The 22,978-nt window shown below is 35.4% G+C and overlaps 1 protein-coding gene across 13 annotated transcripts in view; it reads left to right on the forward strand.

Annotated features, from left to right (window-relative positions):
- LOC100741138 (glutamate receptor ionotropic, NMDA 2B) overlaps positions 1-22,978 on the forward strand; it is a 317,617-nt gene that overhangs the window by 242,863 nt on the left and 51,776 nt on the right. For all 13 annotated transcript variants that reach the window (XM_024366713.2, XM_033320050.1, XM_024366714.2 and 10 more), the window contains one exon: positions 861-999. In XM_024366713.2, the coding sequence (XP_024222481.1) occupies positions 861-999 (139 nt within the window). The remainder of the gene's footprint in view (positions 1-860; positions 1,000-22,978) is intronic.

Consider the following 22,978-nt stretch of genomic DNA (forward strand, 5'->3'; position numbering starts at 1 on the left):
TTTATCGGAATTGATGCGTGGGACGAAAAAATGACCTTTTAAAAGTCCTGCATGCATTACTTCGATTATTACGATAAATTCCGGGTTATTGCGATAAGAGTAAAAATCGTGCAGAATGTCGTTACCGTCTCATTGCGATCGTATTTATTTTCCATCATAGATCGTATTTAATTGAAAGGCAGAGTTTAGAGTGGGATTGATTTGCACATGAAGTATAATGCGTTATTCATGGGCAAGAAGTGGTAGCTCTTGAATGAAAGAAATTAAAATGTCAAGACGGAGAAAAATCGAAGTAAAACCCGCCGGGTTGTTATTCATCGTTACAGAAACAGAAGGAGCATAATAAATACCCGTAGAAGAAAGTCAATTCTTTGCAGACTGAAGCGATCGCAGACAGATCTGTTGTAACAACAGACGCGAGTTTTAAGATCGAGGTATTTTCCCGTAAATTAAGAAAACGAAGCTAGAAACGAGAAAATACGAGAAAGAAGAAAAGTAAGAAGCAATGAGAAAGAAAATTTATTTATTTATGGATAGACTGTGAATGTTCGTGGATTTATGGCGAATTCAAATTTACAAAAAGCATGCAAGATATTCCTGGTTCAAGTACATCTTTAGTTAAGGCTTATTTCCTTAATTGTATTCCTGAGAAATATACATTTGCGTAAACATCTGCAATTTATTCAGAAACGTGGACCGTGCGTAACTGTAATAGAACGAATATTTCTAAGCTTGCTTTTTTATAGCTACTAGATGTTAAAAGATTCGTCTTCCTAAAACCCAAAGAATTCATAAAACTAAAATGGTGTTGTAATGACGAGTTGATGCTCAAGGCAGAATCGTATTACCTCTTTTTCCAGGTATTTGAAAAACGTGTCTGTTGAGGGCGATCAGGGGAAGCCGAACGTCGAGTTCACCCAGGACGGCGTTCTGAAATCGGCCGAATTGAAAATCATGAATCTCCGTCCCGGATTAAGTAAACAACTCGTTTGGGAGGAGGTGAGTGTTAAATTTTCTACGTGTTTTTGTTGTTTTCTACGAGATGCCAGGTTACTTTCTAAAAATTCGCTACTTTGATCGAGATTTGCTATTGTACCGTTGAAATTTCTCGTTCCAAGCGCATACGATTGAATCTGCCACGGGTTTCGCAGAGATCAGCGTAAAATATAACGTAGATATCGCACGACTCAGCGACTGGATGTGGGATAACAAGGAATTGAAGTTGAAAAATATTAGATCCCTTCGAAGATTTCGAGGGAACCCGGATAGAAAAGAAGGTTTACGAAAAGAATTCGCGATCTAGTATTGAAAGAAAGAAGCTACGCCAGATATGGATTTCATTATCAATGAAATTCTTGTATATCCCCATGGACTTTCAATCATATTTATTAGAGTTAAAAAAAAGGTTATAATAAATAAATAATGTAATTGGCGATAATAAGTAATGTAGAATTTGAAATTAAATTTTATTGAAACTATGATCTTAAACTATAAAGTATCGTGATAGTTTTAAATTATCTGTGTTAACAGGAACAATGAATTTATTAGAAGAAAAATCGAAATTTTAAACCTGTTTAATAGCGGTATATCATTTCTTATATTGGAGGTTTTATTATATGTCCATACTACTTTTCTGCCACAATACGTCCACATTCAATTTTGTTAATAGTTCAGAATGCTCCCATTGATCAGCTTAATTGAGCTATAGATCTTCCTTGCAAGATGCCGGCCGTACACAAAAGATATAATTGAAGAAATTGGCTTGAAAGGGGAAGAATTTATCGATACTTCTAATATTTCAATTAGCCGAAGCAACTGACTGATAAACGAAAGAAATCATATTCGGCTTCAGTAATTAAATCGGTTTCGTTCTTCTCTGGCGTGTTAAAAGAAATTATTATTCTTATCCGAAATATTTATCCTAAAGAATATAACACTGAAATTGCCGATTTTTACGGTGGAAATTAAAACGAAAGATACTTGAAAAATGATGTGTAATAAAATTACGTAAGAACAAGTAGAAGTATACTAAAACGAACGTAATTAGTTCTGAAATCTTATTCGTCATATCATCTGTTAATTCTATTCCAAACTCACGATCTGAAACAAAGTTAGGTTCCCTTTAATACAAATAGTAAGAAAATAATATTAATTTAATTATTTAACTATCATATATTATACACGTTAAACCACGAATTACCCTTCTTTAATAAGAACAATAACATAAATAATCTAATTCAGGAACAAGATAAATTACAATCGTAGTATTCTGATTTTATCGAATAAAATTTTTCGTTCAAAGGATCATTCAAATTAGAAATTGGTCAGTTTGTACAATCTTAGTTTAGTCGTAGTATCTAAATATTCCAGATAGCATCGTTTAGCGATTCAGAAACGTTTCCGTAACAAGAGAGAATTACGCCAAAATATTGTTATATGCGAATCGTTGAGTATTCACTAGCGAGGCAGCTGTGCGAATTGGGCTTTAGGTTGCGGCTAGAGAGGGAAACTTCGTTTTCTAATGGATGCATTTGACGTTTAATTAACGTCCGGTATCGTATTGATCCAGCGTACACGTTCAGCCTAGACCGTATCGATCCTCGTCGCGAGTTTTCGCGAGTTCACGCGCGAATTGTCATGGTTCGTCCGATACTCGATATAGTGGCACTCACGATATAAATTGAAGCATCGAGTAACAGAGAAGACATCGATTGACGCAACGACACTCGCTGTTACACACCTCCTTATATTGTTCTCGATGCAGCGACTGAAGTAAAGTTAAGATATATAACTCACGTGACTTTAATCAGGATTTTAGATCCTCATTTTCTCGGATTTCTGTCAATCTTCTTAGCACGTTATGTGACACGACACCGGTCCAGACGGACTTTAATATAGTAAGTTTAAAGTAATTCAAAGTTTTGACATATTGTTGGACATTTAATGCCCTGGAACGTCAATTGGAATTTTATATGAAATAATTGCATTAAATTTCGCGTAAATACGGAATACGAGAATTTAGAAGAAAAGTCTGTTTAATGGATGTATTTTAAAAGTTTAACATCAATATCCATCTTGATTAATTTACGAAATATAATTTGAACAGCATCGTAACGAAGGCGGTCTGTTGATAAAATGTTAATGACGTTTGATGTTTTTTAACGGTGTTTCCTTTCTAAATTCTCAACGATGCGATTAAACAAAATTATAAAGAGAAGAATGGAAACTTTGCAGCGAAGGAGGTGTACTCTTTAAAACACTACCGAGTGGTTCGTGAGGTGTTGGAAACTGTTATATAAAAATAATGAAAAACCTCCGAGAAGTAGAATAAATAAAAATTCTGATAATTTGAATTAATTATGTTTTCCATTCGTTTGGCTGCATTCAGTTCGCTCAAGTAAGTTATAACATTATTCCGTGTCAACACATGTTGTCATAATTTCAATAATATGACGTCTACTAAATTTTTTATAATAATAATACCATCAACGCGCTATTTTATGAAAAATAGTCGTGAACTAATTTACTCTGGTATGATTCTCAGCCTGTAACGAGGTGGTCGCTTTAATTTCCGTTGCGTTCAAACGTTTATTCACAGTTCGCTGACGAATATCCGGGTCTTACCGAAAGGAATTTCACGAGCGACTTTCACGTGACCACCGGATTTCATCGTGCTTTTGCGAGCTGCCCCAGTAAATCTGCGCGTAAACCCGTAACAAGACGTTTAGCGTGATATATCGGGGTCGTCTGTGTTGTTCTTCAGAAGCTGTGGCTTTTGACCTTTGGAATGAAATATAAAATAACTGATCGATTTGTTTTTAAAAATATATTTGTGAAGATATTTATACTCGTTATCCATTACCAGCATGCCTCTGATATTTATTTGAATATCGTTTAAATGTTATTTTCTCCGATTTTACAATTAAGCATGTTTCCATTTATTGGTCGATTATTAAATACCTGTTTTATATTCTGTATTTGCAGTTGAATTTAACCGAAATTTATCCAAAGTGTTTATCGTACATATACCTACTTTCCAAATAAAAACCGAAGTGCAACAACAAGTTATATAGGCACTCACTGAAAAATTTTATTTCAATTAAACAATTTCGAAGACTCTGTATAAATTCCATAACAAAATCAGCGAAAGAACTTTGTAATTTTTTTAATCAGAACCCGTTTCCCTCGTACTTTAAAAACATCACGTTCCACTAACATCATCTTCACAACTTCGCGAATCTGTATTTTAAGCAGCTAAATACTGCAGAATAGCGACAGAAATACCAGAGATAAATAATTCTCATTCAGGCATAACCAACCTCAGATTACATACAAGTAGAAAGGTATCATACAAATGCGGGTCGTTCTCTTTCATTCAAGTTATCTCGGCCGAATCGTGACGATTTTATGTATTCCCATTCAGCCTTAAAGAATCGAATATCCCGCCAGCAGCGTAAAGAACGACCCTTTAATATTCCAAACCGCAACTACGTTATTCGCGAGTTTTCATGTTTGAAATGCCTCGTTCAACCAATTCATGTGTTGCTCCTTTGTTGAACGCAACTTTCTCCCCTCAAAGGGCGATACTCTTTTCAGAAGGCGGCACGAATGTCGCTTCTGTCGCTTCATTTCATTCCGGAAACAGAAGGTGCTTTTCACGCGGCGTCAGTGACGAGGATTCCGGTCGAGCGAAATTAAACGTGTCCACTTAATCGCTGCAGACACCGAGAACCGCAGAATTCGGTCGTTTCATGGAACGTGCTTCACGGATAATCCTAATGCAAACGCTCCGTAATTACCGCGAAAATCTTTTTTTGCGTTCAAATGCTGACCTGCTCGTTTTTCTTTTCTCCCGCCAGTGCTGGTTTCCCACCGTCTTTTCACAACTGTTCTTTGTTTTCCCTGTTGAATAATTTGTTTTTCATGGCTGGATTCATTTCTCCCGCCTCCTTTCACAAGAAGGCACGTTTACCTACGTTTCTTTCTCTTCTGCGCCTTAGTAAGTATGTGTGTAATTTAGCGTTTCTGTTCTTTCTTCTGCATTTAATCGCTGGTTTTATCACAACCGTAGTTCTTTTCGCTTCGGTTTGCACAATACACACGCTCTGAAGATTATTTCTTTTACGCGAAAGTCTTTCACGCTTGAGAATCTGCACAGTAAGAATTAGGAAATTGTTTCTCTATGTTTGTTTTATTTTCGAGTCTCAAGGGTGTTGTTTGGACTCGACCCTGATCTTGCTCTCGACCCTGGTCTTGTTATCGCATCGTTGTTTCCGCTGCCAAAGTGTTTCAGCCTCGCGGTCATTTTATTTTTCTACTGTTTTACGTATTCGCCGTTCTTTTTACAGTCGAGAAGAATATTTTAGATTGTTTCATCTCTGTCTGGTTTCAGTCGAGCAAATTCAAATTAAAGCAAAGTCAATTATTGCTTATCTGCATTCGAAATTAATTATATTTGAAGATCGTTTTATGGAAAATTTAAACGGAAAAGGAAGTATCTAGACGGACACCAAATTTCTCACTATATTCCTTTAATGACAGATCATTTCTATCAAATTGATAACAAATAATTCTTTACGAAATTTACCGAACTAAAATTCAATTAACATCTTGTAATTCAGATTATCGTTGTTTTCTAGAAATCAATTTCAGCAGCGTCATTCTCATTACTTTAACATCTTTTAAACGCTAAGGCTAACAGAATTTTTATTATTAACAACATTTTCCACAAAATTAAATAGGACAACGATTTAAATATAATTTGAATGGAAGTTGTACCAATAACGTGAAGTACACCCTACAAATGTTTAAAAACCCGAAACGTTTCCCCTATACGTTTCATTTTTCTGAAATTAAATTATGGAATTAAGTTAAACTGTTCTTTCTCACAACTAAATTCTTTTTATTACGCAGTATACCAACTTTATCCAATAATATGGTTATCCGACGTTCGTGCGCCAAAGATTTTTACTAGCATTTTAGAACTTAACCGTAAGTTGTAATGCCAGTGTTAACTTAGGTGACTTTTATGGGGATTTCATGGTAGACAGTAAACGTTGCTCCTCTTTTCCAACCTCCCATCGTTCGAGAAACTTTCCCCCTCGTGTATCACGATTTTCGGCTTCAACGGATTTTATTTGATCATCGTTACAGCGCGTACACCCTACATACATTTGTTGGTTTTCTTCTTAGATATTTTAAATTTAATCTGATATCTTACGAGAAGTAACTAAATTTATCGTTGAGACTCTGTTAATGTAAAACAATTACAATTTGGATATTAAGCTTGAAACGTACTATACGAACAAATAAAAGTTATAATGTAAAATTCAGTCATCCGTTGAAAAGCTTTTACACATTGCAGTTAATAAAATTAATCAAATGATAAGTGGAATAAAGAATGGAAATCTACAGGACCTTTCATGTTTATTATGAAAAATAATTTTTATAAAAAGCAGCTTGTAATTTCGTACGATGGGTCACACAAAATTAACTCATTCGTATCTTTTCGTGGAATTTAACATGCGACATGTGTGCGTACGAAACTTACTGTTGCCTATCCCATCCTGTACTGTAACAAAGTTCATATTTTCATATCAATTCATGCTACGTGTATTTTAAAAACGCTGAAATATTACAGCTATTAATACAACAAACATTACAGGTTTAAAATGTGACCCAATTTTTTACAAAACTGATAAAACTTAATCGATAATTTCGACCGTTGATAAAAATCAACAATTCTTTTCTCTATATTTCTTCTATAACAAGATAACCGTTAACTCTTCCATAATTTCTCGATTCAATCAAAAGTAATACTCGAGATGAACTACGAGGGAAAAAGTTGAGTCTCTCATTCGAATTAACTTAGCGTATCGAGATCGCTTGCGAACGAAGAACCAAGTCGCTCGGAGAACTTTTGTTTCCCCTGGACGTCGTTCTTCGTCGTAACAATTCTAATTGCTTGCTGCAATTCGCGTTGTTTTAACGTCGATTCGCAGCCATCGCGAACGCAACGAAACTTCAATTATATCACCAATGGGAATACGATGAACGCGCCGTTACAAGGAAATTTCCTTCCGCGTCTGTAAGCACGCGTTTCCGCTTGACTGATAGAAATAATTAAACGACTCGAAGGAAACTCGACTGGATTGCGGCCCCGGTCTGACGAGAAATGATAAATAGAGTCGAAAGGAAACGAGCTACTTTGCCAAACTAATTTCTCCGGAATTCCAGCCACCACTTTCACTCGCGTTATCGACAAAATGACAGTTCTACGGCGAGCAAGTGTTTTCGAGTGCGCGAACTCGACAGGGTTATTTAACACGCGAATGCGTAACTTGTACGTTTGCGAAGAAAGATGCTGTGAGGAAGAAGCGTTTAAGTAAAATCACCTGCTCTTAGTAAGTAAGTTAGTAAGTAAATCACCTGCTCTAAGTAAGATTACCTGCTCTTTTATTATTGTAATAGCATTCGCGATTTACCAATCAAAAATTTGGAATTACTTCTCTAACTATATATACGTGTTGAGCCTATATTAACACTAGAACTACCACACCAGTCAAATTGACTGGTTCTACAGTTTTATTTTAAAATTCCTACTTCGTGTTATATTTTTTCCCGCGATGATGTAACGACGAGAATAATATAACGAATTTTATTTTGTTTTTTATGTGTTCATACTGAAAACAATTTTGTATCAAGGCTACTTATATCGATACCAGTCAAAATGTAAAAGGGTCTTGCAATCTGTTTATCGAACTCCAATTAACCAGTTTTCTCATTTTCTACAAGCCCCCACACGTTTTTAAAATTTTTACTGCGTATCATTTGGTATGATGATATCAGTTATCAGGAAAATTCCGGATCGATCGCTAGATCGCTAGATGCTATCACTAGAAATACCACACCAATCAAAATGACTGGTTCTACGATTTTATAAACGTGCCAACCCTCGTTTGCAGTTGTAAAAATGTACTACATAGCATGGGATTGCTTCTGTAAGAAAGTAATAAATCAATAAATATAAAAATATTTTATTACGTATTCTTTTAAAGACCACTCATTTTGACTAGTTTTGGTAGAAACAGCTTCCTGTCAACTATCGGTAGTTCTAATGTTAACTTTGAATTGACAACTTATTATCGATTCAAAAGGTTGTAATAGTCACACTGTCGATTTCTATACATTTATCGTACGAATAGATGTAATATAATACGAAACGATATATATAAAATGTCCAAAATGTAGTGCCTTTGGTAATATTTGGCAGGTGAAACAATTTTCTACCGAGTTTTACCGATTTTCTTAATTATCATCCTCGAGACATTTAGCAACCATAATCAACAGGAAACGATTCGTAATAAACGTTCAAACGACTTTAGTAATCCTTCCGATCCCCAGGAATCTCCAATTCTCTCTAACGACTCAGAATGCTCTTGTCTCAGGGAAAAATCCTTCTTCGCTTTTCTCTCTTCCATTCGTTCCTTCTATTTTACGTCGCACGCACCCTGTCGCTCGTCCAAGCCCAGATATGGTAAATGTAGCAGGTCTTGTACATAACCAAGGGTCTTGTCGATGGATCTGATTTTACTCCCCTATTGACCCGTACTTTCACCTATACGACCTCTCTTCAAACTACGATACTACGACAACTACGACCGTAATTCAACTAAGACATTCGAATAATACTTAATTCTTTATTCGCGTATCCTACGCGTATTTTATTACATTTCGCGATTGAGAATTTGCGTGGACGATGAGCGACGAGTAGACTACACAGTTTTACGAGCATGGAACCTATATAAAAATTTGCTTCACATATTGAAAATTGCTTCACTTCGAATATTTTCTATATTTTTGTATATTATTTTTATTTATTTATTTATTCTTAGTCCGTACCTTTCGGCTTTGGACGACTCGGTTTACATCTCTTATAATGCCCTTACATCACATATGTTTCTCTTACTCTATTATTATATACTGCTTATACCTATCTATTGCACCTTGCTTGCTCTATCTCTAATAACTGACTACTAACTTATATCTAACGCTTATAACTAAGTGCTCATTCCTTCTTTGGCTTTTGCTTCCTTGCTGTGCTCCCTCCCTGTCATTCCTCCCCCTCTTCTGCTACTCTTCTCTTCTCTATTATCGCTTTCAGTTCTGCCAGTCCTTCTCCAGTCTCGTTTAGTACTTGTATTTTTGTATATTATATACGTTATATGCATAGCTGCACCCAGATAAATAAATTTGCCAGGAATGAAGTAAAATTTGCAGCCTAGCAACGAGAGTAGCACGAATGTTTATGCCTAAGTATCGGTATCGAGCGAGGAGTGATTTGGGAAATGCGCGTGGAGATTTAATATTCATGATGCCATGCGCAGATCTGGATGTACGTGGCCGGAATATGTGATGCTTATAAGATATTCAAGATCTCATGATTAAGAAGCGGGAGAATCGTGGGTGAATCGTTGAAGAGTTGAAAGAATTCAGAATGTTTAATGAAATTGAGTTACATTCAATGGATAGCTGTTTCTTCTGGAATTAAATCATTCCAGGATATGAAAGAATGTAGAGCACTAATTCCAAAGTTAATTCATTATTTTATTATTCCTATTTTATAATTGGCGCGTGGACTGCAGCATAAATTTTATATATTTTTTCCTGGGAAATATACCGCACAATAATGTTATATTCTGTTTGTGCTTCTTTTCATTTCGTCACTCGCGCTGTTAAAAGTATATATTAGTCCATCAACTTCGTCTCATTTTAATAATTCTAGAAGATTATCATTTGTAAAATGTGCGCCACTGGTAATCATAATATTATTCTTTCACAGTATTATCTAATTATGTCGGTCACATTATCGACAATTTTTTAGTCCATGATATTTGTCTTATTTTAATCATTTTAAAAGACTTATCAAAAGAAATGTGGGTCACTGACGATCACCGTGGCAATCAACGTGTTAAACGTAATTATTCTTTCGCTTTATGCTCTGAAGCAAAAGCCTATCTATATTTCTACGCTGAATCCGCCCCAAAAACCGTACATTTCAAATAGCAATTCATCAACCTGAGTTCGTTATTGATTCGATCGTCAATGATCCACGAATCGAATCAGAGTCGCCTATCCTTCGAGCTAATAACGCTATTCACGTTCCTCAGAAGCAACGTATGGGTATTTACCTGCAGCGCGAATATTCGCTGGACAGTTTCCGACTTCCAATTTCATCGTCCGTCGATTTCCAATCAGCGGCCACGTGGCGTTCAGAAGTCGACATTTTATTCATCCTGGTCGGCCGATGGCCGCGATTAACGCGGGATTTTCACCGTTCAACGGGAACACGACTAATTAAATCTGAAATGGGATTTCCTGCTGTTCGACCGGCGTGCTATTTACTGGCTGTCGATAGCCGCGTGAAACTGTAGCTGACGATCCTTTCGTACTTTCACAGAGATATGTCGCTGTTCTCTTGTATATTGTTTTACTCGTTTCGTGTAATTGTTTTCGCGGTTTCGATGGAATGGCAACAGTAGTTTTAAAGAGATCGAAAAGGTAAATTGAAATGGCGGTTGTAACGAACCTTGGCGTCAAGGAAGATTGGTTTGGTGCAACGACAACGAGATCAGAAAGTGCACGTTCGAAGAAAAAACAGAGAAATTGTTTCTCGCAGAGAAGATTCGATTTTCGAAAATAATTGTCCGTAGATTCGTTTGTCGAGATTACTATTGATGGACACCTATTGCCGATCGAGGGAGATACTTGCTGTTGCATATGCATGTAGTCTATTTGTACAAGAAAGATTGAAACAATCTTATGGAAGATTTTGTTTACGTTCGCGTCTATCATTGGTATTAACTTTTTGCCAATAACGTTACATTTTTACAGCGCGATATTTAACACATTTTGCATCAATTAATTGTTAGCTAAATGTCAAGATTCAACGAAATAACGTTTTATACGCTACTTTTATACCACGTTATCAAAGCATACGTGTAGCCAGAAAAGTAAAGAAAGTCGATGTTTCATAACACGTATCTAAGAGTTAAACGGTTATGAGAATTGAATTTCTGGTTTGGAAGGAATCCGTATAAAAATTGTATAGTAAATACTTGAAACTTAAATTTATTTGATACTACTTGAATCTTTAATCCGCTGACATTCAATATATCGATACTTATTTTCGTTGCTGTGTACTATTACAATATTACCTCCATTCCAGTACGAAACCGAAAAGGAGCATTAAAGTCAATGTATGTTTGAATTGGCTTCGAACGAAAATAGCTTAGATACATACATGAAAATAGTGTATACGAAACCAAATAGTTCCGTTAAAGGAAATGGAAATCTTGAAATCATTGAAATACCTCTATTTCTGAAAAAGGTTCTCAGAAATTGCCTTCAAATATTTCAAACTACTGTTTCATCCAATTTAATAGTAGTATTTAGAATTAGGTTAACAAGTGTAAGTTTAATTATTTTTATTTAATTATTATCGAACTCGCATGAGAGATTTGATATTTCGTAGTAACAATCGTATGAATGTTTTAATAATTAAAAATTAAATAGAACTTGTCGAAAGGCGTGGTAAAATAGATCTTGGTCCAGTGAACGTTGCGGCGTATGCGAATTGGCATTATGGTGCATGCATTTTAAATCGATTCTAACACCGGGTCAATCATCAAAGATCGCTTTGAATCAAAGATTATTCGAATACGTTCGAAAACCAGAGGCGTTGATATCATAATACTACTTCATAATGTATATCTACATATAGGAAATTTTTATAATGAAAAAATAAAAAATATTTGCTTCCATTACTAATTTTCTTTCTTTCCATTTTTCAATTTGAAATTTCTGTAAATGAAATATTCCTTTAAAAATTACGATATCTATTGTATCTCGAAATTTGTATTATTAATTAGAAAAGCGTGATAACGGTACAGATAAACGAAAATGAAATAATCAGGCCGCATATGAAATGTTGTTCGATTAATCTTGTTTGAATGATCGTCAGATCGATGTTAAAACAATTACGTGAACGCAAGCACAATACTTCATCCGAAAATCGGTGAAATTCGTATCTCGTAAAAAATTCTCGTTGAACATAGAATGAAAGTACGCAGGAAATATTTAAATATGCAAACTGAAATCACCGTAGCCCATTCATTTAAGCATCGACGATAAAGCATTTTTACAATATCAGGTAAATTTCAATGGCACGAAATATTATGAAGAGTCGATTATTTCAAAAATCGCAAAGCTGTCGACAAATTCATTTTGTGTCGTGAAAAACAACGCGTATTGAGGCTCGTGTTTCAGTGTTTGGTTAATAAAATTTTTATCGAGCTCGACGTGAGTAATTCTGTCGTAGATATTTCTGTACCATGAACGACTTTAATTTATCACGCATGCCTGTTTCGTGCAAATGCAAAATAAACGAAATTCGATTACCGCGTCAAAGGAGTCGACAGTTTAAAACGTTGAAATGTGAATAAGGCGATGAAATATCGTATTTTAACTCATGACAAATTGGTTTCCGATATATTACATGCTAGAAATTGTAATTTCTCAATATATTAGATGTAGAAATTAATTCGCCATCTGCGCATTAAATCGATAATTACGAATTCGTATTAAATTTAAATACTTTTCCACAGTTATAGAATTTCAACATTTCTAAAACGCAACATATGTCTATAACATAAGATCAATAAGTATTTAGAAAGTAGGCAAAATAAATAATAAATAAACGATAAATTTATTTTGAAAAAATCGAAATTAGTTTCTTCGTCTAATCTATTACAGAACCAAAATTTATTAGCTTCAGTCTCATATTTTCATTTTTTCGCATACAAATATCGTCAATCGCAGATCTGGTTTCTTCCTATTTCAAGTTCGCGGTCGTTTCTTCACGAAGGAATATCATCATTCTGAAATTTTTCCAAACTGAAAGAAGGAACGCGAATGGATTACATATTTTCAAATGAGTATAGATTATTCTGATCGTTGAACGAAATGTGTATGATATTTTACATTAAATATATTAATTTGGATATCTTCAACCTTTACACGACAATTCATATAAAAATCTTTATTAATCACATTAAACGTCACGTATTTAAATTTCATATATGTGAAACCATTTGCCAGATGGATATTTACAGTTGAAACGATTCGCAGTTTTATTTCGCCTATTTTCCACGAAATTGTCCCGTGAGCTGCCGTTTTTATCGATAATCGTTGGAATAGCGAAAAATCTGCAATCGAGCGTCTCGTCATTGAGATATTTCCTCTAACTGACAGCTTAGTCGAAACGATATCGGCTTAACGAAATCGTGTTTTAAACTCCTACGAAACGCTCCACTTTCGGTTTCGAGATCCGACTGGCGGCCAAACCGCGGACCGCAATTTTATTTGGCGAATTCATCGGCGAATGGGAATTTAACGAATGTACGTAAACTAATTGTCTCTGTTCAACGTGTTCATAGTTGTTTGTTCAACCATATGCAGCGAAAATAATTGTCTTTAACGAAACAGCATGAGCAAGTTACAATTATTATAAATGGTCGTCTATCGATTAGAATTTTCCAGAAATTATAATATTTTCATATTTACGTTGCATGTAATAATTTATGATGAACGTTTTGAAGCTAAATTCTTCTTTTTAACAAAATTAGTAAATGAAATAGAGTCTGTGAAAAATTGCTTTATTTTTATATCAAATTAATTTTCTGGAAAATCGTGTTTGGAAATGAATAAATAATATTTAAAGATGCGTCCCTGTCGGAGAGGAAACATGAAAAGATAGAGTGCATATATTATGTACAATTATTTAATTATAGAACAAGTTTATATCAAAATCTTTTTCGACAATTATGTTTAGAAATAAACGAACAATGTTTCTAAAATAAGATATTCTATAAAATTTGTGTAATTCGACGGCTCTTGTTATAGGATCTTAGTACATTTATATAAAATGAATATAAATGTCTTTGTAAATTATCATGGCTTCTGGTTACCAAAAAGCAACACGTAGTATTTGTTTGTACGAATACAGGAAAACAGTCGTTGAATCGAGGAAATTCAATTAAGAGCCTCCGTGAACTTCTAGTTACCAAGTCTGAGAAGACAAAGGACCGTGAACAATCGTCGATACGAAATGGAATATTAATAGTCGTCGCGAGATGCTTAAGTACGTACAGAGCATCAGAAGCATTGTTTACAATATCTTACTGATATTTTATTCGTAAATATGCGTTAATTAAATTAATTTCACTCGAAACATAACTGTGTCTTTATTTTCTAAAGTCGTTCGAAAAAATTGGCACTTGAGTTTACAGTAGTGATACCAAAATGTTAGACTGACTAGTGATTAAACAATTCAGAATAGTCAACAATACGAAGTGTCTTAGAGGAAAAGTGATACAAATATCAAAATAAAGACGACATATTTAATTGGAACAAGCTATGGATAAAATAAAGCTTTGATAGAAAAATTGATACGCTTGCAAATACGAAAACACACTTCCATGATGTAGCTAACTCATTTTTTACAACCAGTAGCTATCTTTCCGCTAAGTTCTTAAAATTAGACGCAATTTCAACGCGTAATAAATTTCTCATTACCCTTATTATTATTAGTCGCATCATAATTCTTACTAAAAATTAAAAAACTTGTATCGTAAGCTTCTAGTTCCTTGCGCGCATTACGATATTAAATAATAATCTAATAAACCTTGGTAATCCCTGGCATAATAAATCCCATGAAACCCATTTCTACGACTAATCCCACTTTCCATTCGTTCTTCAAACGTTATCACATCCGGCAAACAACTTCTACTGCCCGCAGATTACCATGTTAATTTCGACGGTGTCCGAAATCGCGAACGAACGAAATACTAATCCGTGTTTGATTACCTGACAATTAATCATTGAAAACGGATCGAGTCAGCTTTGCCGTACGGTATTAACAGCTCGATCCGACATTCTCGTGGCCACGTAAAGGATCTCGATACCAGAACCCGTTGTGTGCAGCTATTAGCGATTCACAGACGCGTACACACGCATCTAGTAGGCGCGTATCCGCGCGCCTCATGACCAGAGTGTAATTCGAAGCGCGTGTGCGGCCGCGCACATGCAACCCCGGCTAATTAAGGAAATTGTTCGCATTGCGTAACTGCTAGCAGATGTTGCCACTTGACAGGTCAGACTTCGATTCGCGTGGCATGATTCATTGAGTCGGTGAATTTGAAGGGAACCCTATTTGGTCGGTATGACGCTTCGCCTATGGTTTGCATGGATATAGTTGACGTGTTTCAGGCGTTTCGGTAGTCATCGAGCGTATACCGATGATCGGAGAGCGACAGAATGCGGTTCGGAATGCGTCGATCATTTTATAGCGTCCTGGTAATATAGATTGATTCAAAATTATTTGTGTCATGAGTACTATGCCGGGTAATAGGAACGATACTAACCTGATATTATTAGTAGGCAGATTAATATTAGTAATTATATTCATTTCGGTACTGTTATATTGGTGGTAAAGCGGTATATAATCTGGTATCTATTATTAGTAGTATCTGGTATCGACATTCTACGCCAAATCGATCACGTTTTAACGTCGACCTGAGGGATTTTTTGTTCAATGTGAAATGTCACGTAGACTATGTGAAATTAGAGGGAGTTTCAGCCATCATTTTGCCGGTTTCGAATTAGTTTAAAACGAATTTCGAACTTCGATCTAGACGATAGCGTTACAATTTCATGGAATTCGATAATATGAAAGTTCTGTGAACGTTGTTCGTAACTTCGTAACTGCCAAACAATCGGGGATAGAATTTTTGGTAACAACTTAAAAAATGAAGTTTGTCACGAAGAGTTGCCTGTTTCAAGTATTTGTGCGAATTTCATCGGCGTCTTGCTAACGCGAACACTTTGCGTAAGTTTATTGAAGTTCGAGGGCTTTATCCGTGTCGCGAGGGCTGAAGCGAATAAACTGAATGTTACCGAACTTCTGCTTGTTTTTACTGAAGTACCTTGGAGAGAAGTTGACTTCTTTGTTCTAGAAGCCTTCTGAAGTTTAATCCCAAATAACAAGAGATAAACAAGATCGTTCGATTAACCGTGTCTATCAGACGAGAGACGTTCTAAATGCTCTACCTATTTCGTGAAAAGAATAGATGATATCATTTTTCTATATCAATTACATTTATACGTAAATTGATATCATTGCACTTGTGCGTGAGTTTAAGGAAAAAGGTTAAAATGATAGTCAGCGGTCAAGACGCATGTCACGACTGAAACATAAAAAAGAATTATAAAGATGGTAACCTCGGAATTATTAGGGTCATAACGTTGAACAATCGCTTGAACTTTTCCCGTTTTGGCGACTCAGACCGTATCAAACTTTCTTTCGACTAAGATTCTGCAAACTTAAACTACCATCCTTTTTACTTAACTCTCACAAGTATATCAACATAAACCAACAATAATAATCACTTAAACGAAGATTATGCGCATTAAGAAACATTTAAATTTAATCCAACATATTTTGCGTGCAGTTCGAGAGAAAATATTAAAGATATTAAGATAAGGACTATTTATTAAACTCGTTTAATACTTCCAAACATGCACATTTCGTATCGATATATTTGTCAAAAATATATACACGCGTACAATTTCCATGACTTTGGTAATATTAAATGCTGTACATTTTAAACATTGACGATGATAGATAACATGTTTGTAATTTCTCCGGTTCCAATCGTCTTATCTGCAACAAAATGCAGCGTATTGGTCACACGCTTGAAACGCCAAGAATGCGTTTTTATTATATATTTTTATATACATACATTATATTATAATATACAATATTACATATTATTTTACCCCACACGTGGACCACGAAATATCGGAGTTTCCAACGGTTGATCGGCAACACAACTTAGTTGTGCGACTCGACCGCGTTTGATTTCATATCTCGATTTACACGCCTAAACAATTTACATGAAAGCAAACGTCAAACTTTGAAACACCAAATACTTTGGATAATTATAATCGGAACCACCGCAGAGATAATCGACTCTGCTAAGCGACTACATGCAAAGTGGAGGCAAGGATTACTGCGGCAGTCACATCATCAAGTATATATTTAGTGAAGTACTTCCGGCGGTTCTTGACAGAAGTTGGGGCATTTGGCGACGTCCCAATCGTGACGATATCACCCATAATCGTTACGGGAATGGCCAACGAAGTACAGGGCCTCTAATCTGCAAAACTTTCCACGTACATCCTCGAACGAACATCGTCGCGGTGGATCGGGTTTCCAGGCGACATTTTACGACTTTGAATTGACTCCACGTTTCTCGGTGAAACGATCGAGGAATTAGATAAATGTCCTTTGCGTGGAATTTATAGTATACAACTCAAACTTCATTGTAAAATTGCAATGGTCACAGAAAATTTACTCGCTCGTTTTAGGAATATTAATTTCTTTAACTAAGTAAATTACAGTTTTCTTTGACCCAGCTGATCGAAAATGCACGATTTTGTTTTAGAGGAATTGTTTCTTGTTTATATAATAATATATTTTTTGTAATTCCAATGCTATATTTCGCCCTCTTAGTACAGTGAAATTGCAAAACGCAAGGCGGGAAGTGAAAGACGACAAGTGTTCTTATGAATATGTTTATTAGTATAAAAAATGGGCTTGAACGCTGAGATTTTAATACTATTTAATTTTACTTATTTTACTTTAGATAAAATGATGCTTAACACTAGAGCCGTCGGATCTGATCGAAATAACAAAATCATAATCTTTCCCTAGAAATTTCATCCCTTCGCAATGATTGGAACGATCGTGATATTTTATAAAATAATACATGTAATATTTTGTATTTCATTTCTACTTAAACGAAGCAAAATTCGATCTACACGTTGATCGTTTAACCATAATCCACTGTTACTTGTACAAGCGATTTGACCAGATTAGCTTACTTAGTCCATTAACCGGATGTCGCTTCGTTATCGGTCGCATCACGGATAATTGAGCCACTAAACAGCTCGAAATGGCGACAGAGGCGAGAGAAGAACTTTCTTATCGAGCTGATATAGCACAGCAGATGCTACGGAGTCTGGTAGAGTAATAAACTACCTAACAAGGCATAACATCGCCTCTAATGTATGACTGCTAATAGAATGTGATTAACGGCGGCTTTCTAACGAGATCGCGTACTATATGGAAACTTTCGGGCAAGTTCCACCCACGGTTCCTAGTACCTCAGGCATTTGGTTGTAAGCTGACCACTCTCGAAAGAGTATGTTATCGAAATAACGTCGTTGATAAAATTCCAATTAATCTTTTCACGAATTTGGGGCAGTATTGATTTTAACACAGTATCATGTATCTCGTAGCATTATCGATTGAAATTATTAATGTACACGTTCTCGCAGGTAATAGATTATTCATGGTGAAATTATAATCTTAACATAAGGAAGAGACATTACAGTTTATACCTTGGGAATATATATTTGCGGTTCTTCGGATCTATTCTTCGAGATCTTTCAATTTTATTATTTTTTTACGTTTATTACTACGTTTCGTGAACATTTCAGTTCGCTTCTTCAGAGCGGATCTGAAAGAGCAATTCGTCATATAACTGAAGAAAAACATGTCATCTACTCGTGGTGAAAATTTAACATCTAACAATCCCACCTCTTTTTTTTTATAAAAGCGGTATCATTGGAACCAAAATCGAAATATTTCAATATCATCCATAAAAATGTGTCTCGCATGCAAATGAAAATTTACATAGCACTGTAGTGATACTCGTAGCATTGTTTAAGAACAACCGTCCTACGCTTATCTAATTCTCCTGTCCCACTTATTATCCATGTTTGTATCTCTTCGGATATCTTCCTTTTTTTAATTATTTTATTCTTAAAGAGCGTGGAATGCGCAAAGGGTATAACAATTACATTGAATAATAAAACCGAATATTTGAAACCTGTGTATTTTAATAATATCTATTAAAATGTAATGTCCAGTTCGGATCATATAAACGCGAGAAGGGCAACAGATTTAAAGATATTATTTAAAAGAGCAGGAAAACGTACGGTCCATCTTTTTCTTCTCTTAAAAAATTACAAATTCCTGACATCAACAGGAACTTATCTCGGTTCCTGCTACTTCCTCAGCGGAGTAAAAGTTTATGCGTTTTACGATGAGCTAGACAAAAGCTTTGGATCTTTCGTTAAATTCTTCCTTTACCCAAAGCTTATCAGGAAGACGTCGCGTCGGTGAAAAGACGTCCGGTTGCTACACGATCGCCTTCGTCGCCGTTCGTTTCTCTGATATTCACTGTTAATGGAGCCTGAAAATTGATCGAGGCCATTACTCACGCTCTCGCTAGATCTCACGAGTATACGCCACAACTTCTGATAAGCGGAAGGAGCGGCTCGTATTTACATGCAACGCGATTCGTTAACGACATTTCCTTGGTAATGAGGATCGTGATTAAGCGGTCGATCATTAATTCTTCTTTCATTTGATCTCGTTACGTAAGCGGAACTCGCAACCGCGGACAGATAATTGATGTTTCTGGTACAAAAATCTTATAAAAGTATTTTATATACTTCGGTTTTACATTGGTTTTCGTAGCAAGTTAAAAAGAGAAACTTCGTTAAAGCGAGAGTTGAGTAACTGTTCGATAAAATATATCATAGTTTATGTAGCGTGTGTTTAATTTAGAAATATGGAAGACAAAAGAAAAAGTGTTTCGAGCGAATGTTGTAAGTAAAGAATAAAACTGATCTAACTGGAATTATTGTTTCGCCTTCGTCAATCTTCAATTTCCTAATTATAAAAACTTCTGGTTAGAAAATGTCACAATTATATTTTCAAATAAAAATCTACACTTTTTATCGTGTATCATTGTAGCTGGCATTAAAACGTTGTCAGGATACTAACTACTTGCGTCTGTTGCATAAATCATGCCGGAGAAGTGAACTTTTACAACCGACATGTCGCTTGCATTTAAATTTCATTTTGTTATATTTTAATTCCATTTAAACCGAGCATATTGTACGTACTAATGCAGCATACGACAAAGTCTAGTTATGCACACATGTGCACAGTTAGCTTTGCAGCTCTACTTTGCATCGTCTATTCTCAAATTTCTGGCATGTTCCCTTTGGGATAGAATCGTACGATATTCTAAGAATTTGAAAGTCGTATTCGCTCAGAAACGTCTTTCAATATACTCGACGTATTTTTACTTATAGAAACATCATTTTTCCTTGTATCCTGGTGATATTCCGTCTGTCATCTTTTTACTGTCTTTTTGTGTCGCTGACATTTTCTTTTCGATGCCCCTGTCCTGTTTCATTTCATTGTTAAAATTTTTCTTCTCCATTCTACCCACGCTGTCTTTCTTATCGATACAATTCTTCTATTTCTATCTTCGCTCTGTATTCCTTTTCATTTCGTCGTTGCAACTCACTTGCGTCTTCCGGTTCACAATTGCAGGAAAGCTATTCAGTACTACCAGTGGAAATATCAGACAATAGTAATATCTTGAAATATGAGAAATTTGAGTATTTCAAGGACATTGTTTACCGAGTGTCTGTAAGTGACTCAGCCTCTAAAGAGTACAAAAAATTCGTGAGTCGACTAAAATGTTCGATATATTCCATCGATTAACAAGTAAATATAAACAACAGCAAAACAATGGTACGAATGATAAACAGTAAAATAATAAATAAGAATGAACAGCATTAAAAGTAAGGTGATAGACGAAGATAAAAATAATAAACATTGCTACAGATATAATACGATAACAACGCCAATCTGAAAACTTTATAGTCATACTGTTTATTATTATTATTTATTATTTTGTGACGATCGTTTACAGGATATCTTGGAAAGCGATTAAAGCAGTTAGTCGAACACAAGATCTAGATAGAGATAATACGATTATTCGATCGTGTATTTCGAAATGTGGCGTGCCAATGTGCCAACAAACAAGAGAAACTGGTTGCAGCCTGATGAGAGGGTTGGAATGATACTCGCGAAAGGCAGCACACGGAATTAATCATCGGTCAGCGACGCATAGATATGACTGTGTACTAGCGAGCCCTGCTATTTCCCGTCTCAGTAAGCCGGCTTGACAGGGAACATTATTTACATTAATTTCGTTGGCAGCTGGATCTGAGCGTGTCGCCCTGTAAATCTAAAACGGTATACCGTTCGTTCTGTTGGTAATCTGAATTTCAACTGGAATCCTTCTGATGGCAACACTCGTTTCAAGCTAACGATTGTATCGAATCATAGAGATTCTGATACGATATCGTATTTTCTTTTTTATATAGTAACGTTGTTGGTATACTTGTTTGAGTAATTAATAGAATTAATGTAATACAATATAATAGGATTATACAGTTTATACATAATTAAATAATTACAAACGTGTACCTTGATTAGGAATTGATTGAAATTTAGATTATTATTATGTATATTACGTATACTATGATTATTATAGAAAACTTGTAAACAAACGTTTGACATTCAATTATTATTCACTTATGCAATATTTTAACCTGAAAAATTGTATTTAGGTTTAACTGTTCCTGGCATGTAAATAATCTTTATTCTACGTTGCAACATTCGTTTCAAATGTATCGAAAAACTGACTTCAAATGTATCTGACTTCGATATCCAAATAACTGAACATCCAACCGCTGTGCGTTTACTCGTATAAAAAATTACCATGAGACAACTCTTTGATAAATATACCAACAATAGCTTCGTTATATCTCAACTATCGAGAAATATTTTAATCAACCTACGCAAATATGACTGCAAAGAACCTCGCCAAGCTTTTCTTAAAAACTCAACGTAAGAAACAAACACGCTGTTTATTTTTTCATACGGCATTCATTTTCTTCTTCTTCCGAGAACTATTCTGAGACAGAGAATTCTGTCCGAGAAGCTGAGAGATCTGAACAGAATCTGACGCGAAAAATTGCTGGTCGATTTATACCATGGCCGAAAAGAGTGTTAAAAAATTGCCATTTGCCTTGGAATCGATGATGCTGAGTCGGATGAAGAGATGCGGAGGTGGCGCGAATGAATTTTCATCGCGACACGTTCGACCTGTATCTGTATCGGATTCCAATATTCGAATGTCGGCCGATCGCACACAGGAGACGCCCTCTTTCTCCTCCTATTACATATTCGTAACGACGATGAACTTGCAGATGGTCTCTTTCTCACCTCGTTCGCAATTTTCCCTCCACTTCGTCCACAGACTGTGAAGTTTCGTTCGAAAATTCTGCACAACTCTGGCCTCTCTATTGTTCGTCGAAAATATATGACGTTTTCTCGCGGGTTGTTCCCTTTAAAGAGGAATTCCCCGGCCAGAGGGGCAATTTCATTTGACCCGCTGTTAAATAAATTCCACGGAAATTCGGGTCGATGCGATCTGGGCAAAACGATACGGTCGATAGATCGTCTACTTTCAATTCGTATTCGCCAACCTCGTATCCACGATGTTTTCACATGGTCAGAATAATGTTGGTCAGAAACAGATCGTATTACGTAGCTGAGAACGTCGTTTTTAATTTGTTATTTATTTACGTCGATTTCTAATACTAGAAATATCAGAGTTCTCGAATATTTCATTCTTGTTACACTTTTAAAATAATCTCTAAGGAACACAATTATTTATATCATACTAACCATAATATTATAATTCGATTTAAGAGAAAGAAAAGAGATACAAGTAAGTAACGGCTTAAAAATCATAGTGTATGTGTATCGAGAATGCGAATTTAGTTACGTATTTCAACTTTTGAAAGTTTCATCCCTCGAGTTCGCTAATTAATTAAGTTATAACTTCGTTGTTTGCTGCGATGAGTTCTCATGGCTTGAAAAAATATAATGAATTTATTATAATGATAAACACGGAATATT

Source organism: Bombus impatiens, unplaced genomic scaffold (assembly GCF_000188095.3).
Source record: "Bombus impatiens unplaced genomic scaffold, BIMP_2.2 scf_0233, whole genome shotgun sequence".
In the NCBI taxonomy this organism is placed as follows: Eukaryota; Metazoa; Arthropoda; class Insecta; order Hymenoptera; family Apidae; genus Bombus; species Bombus impatiens.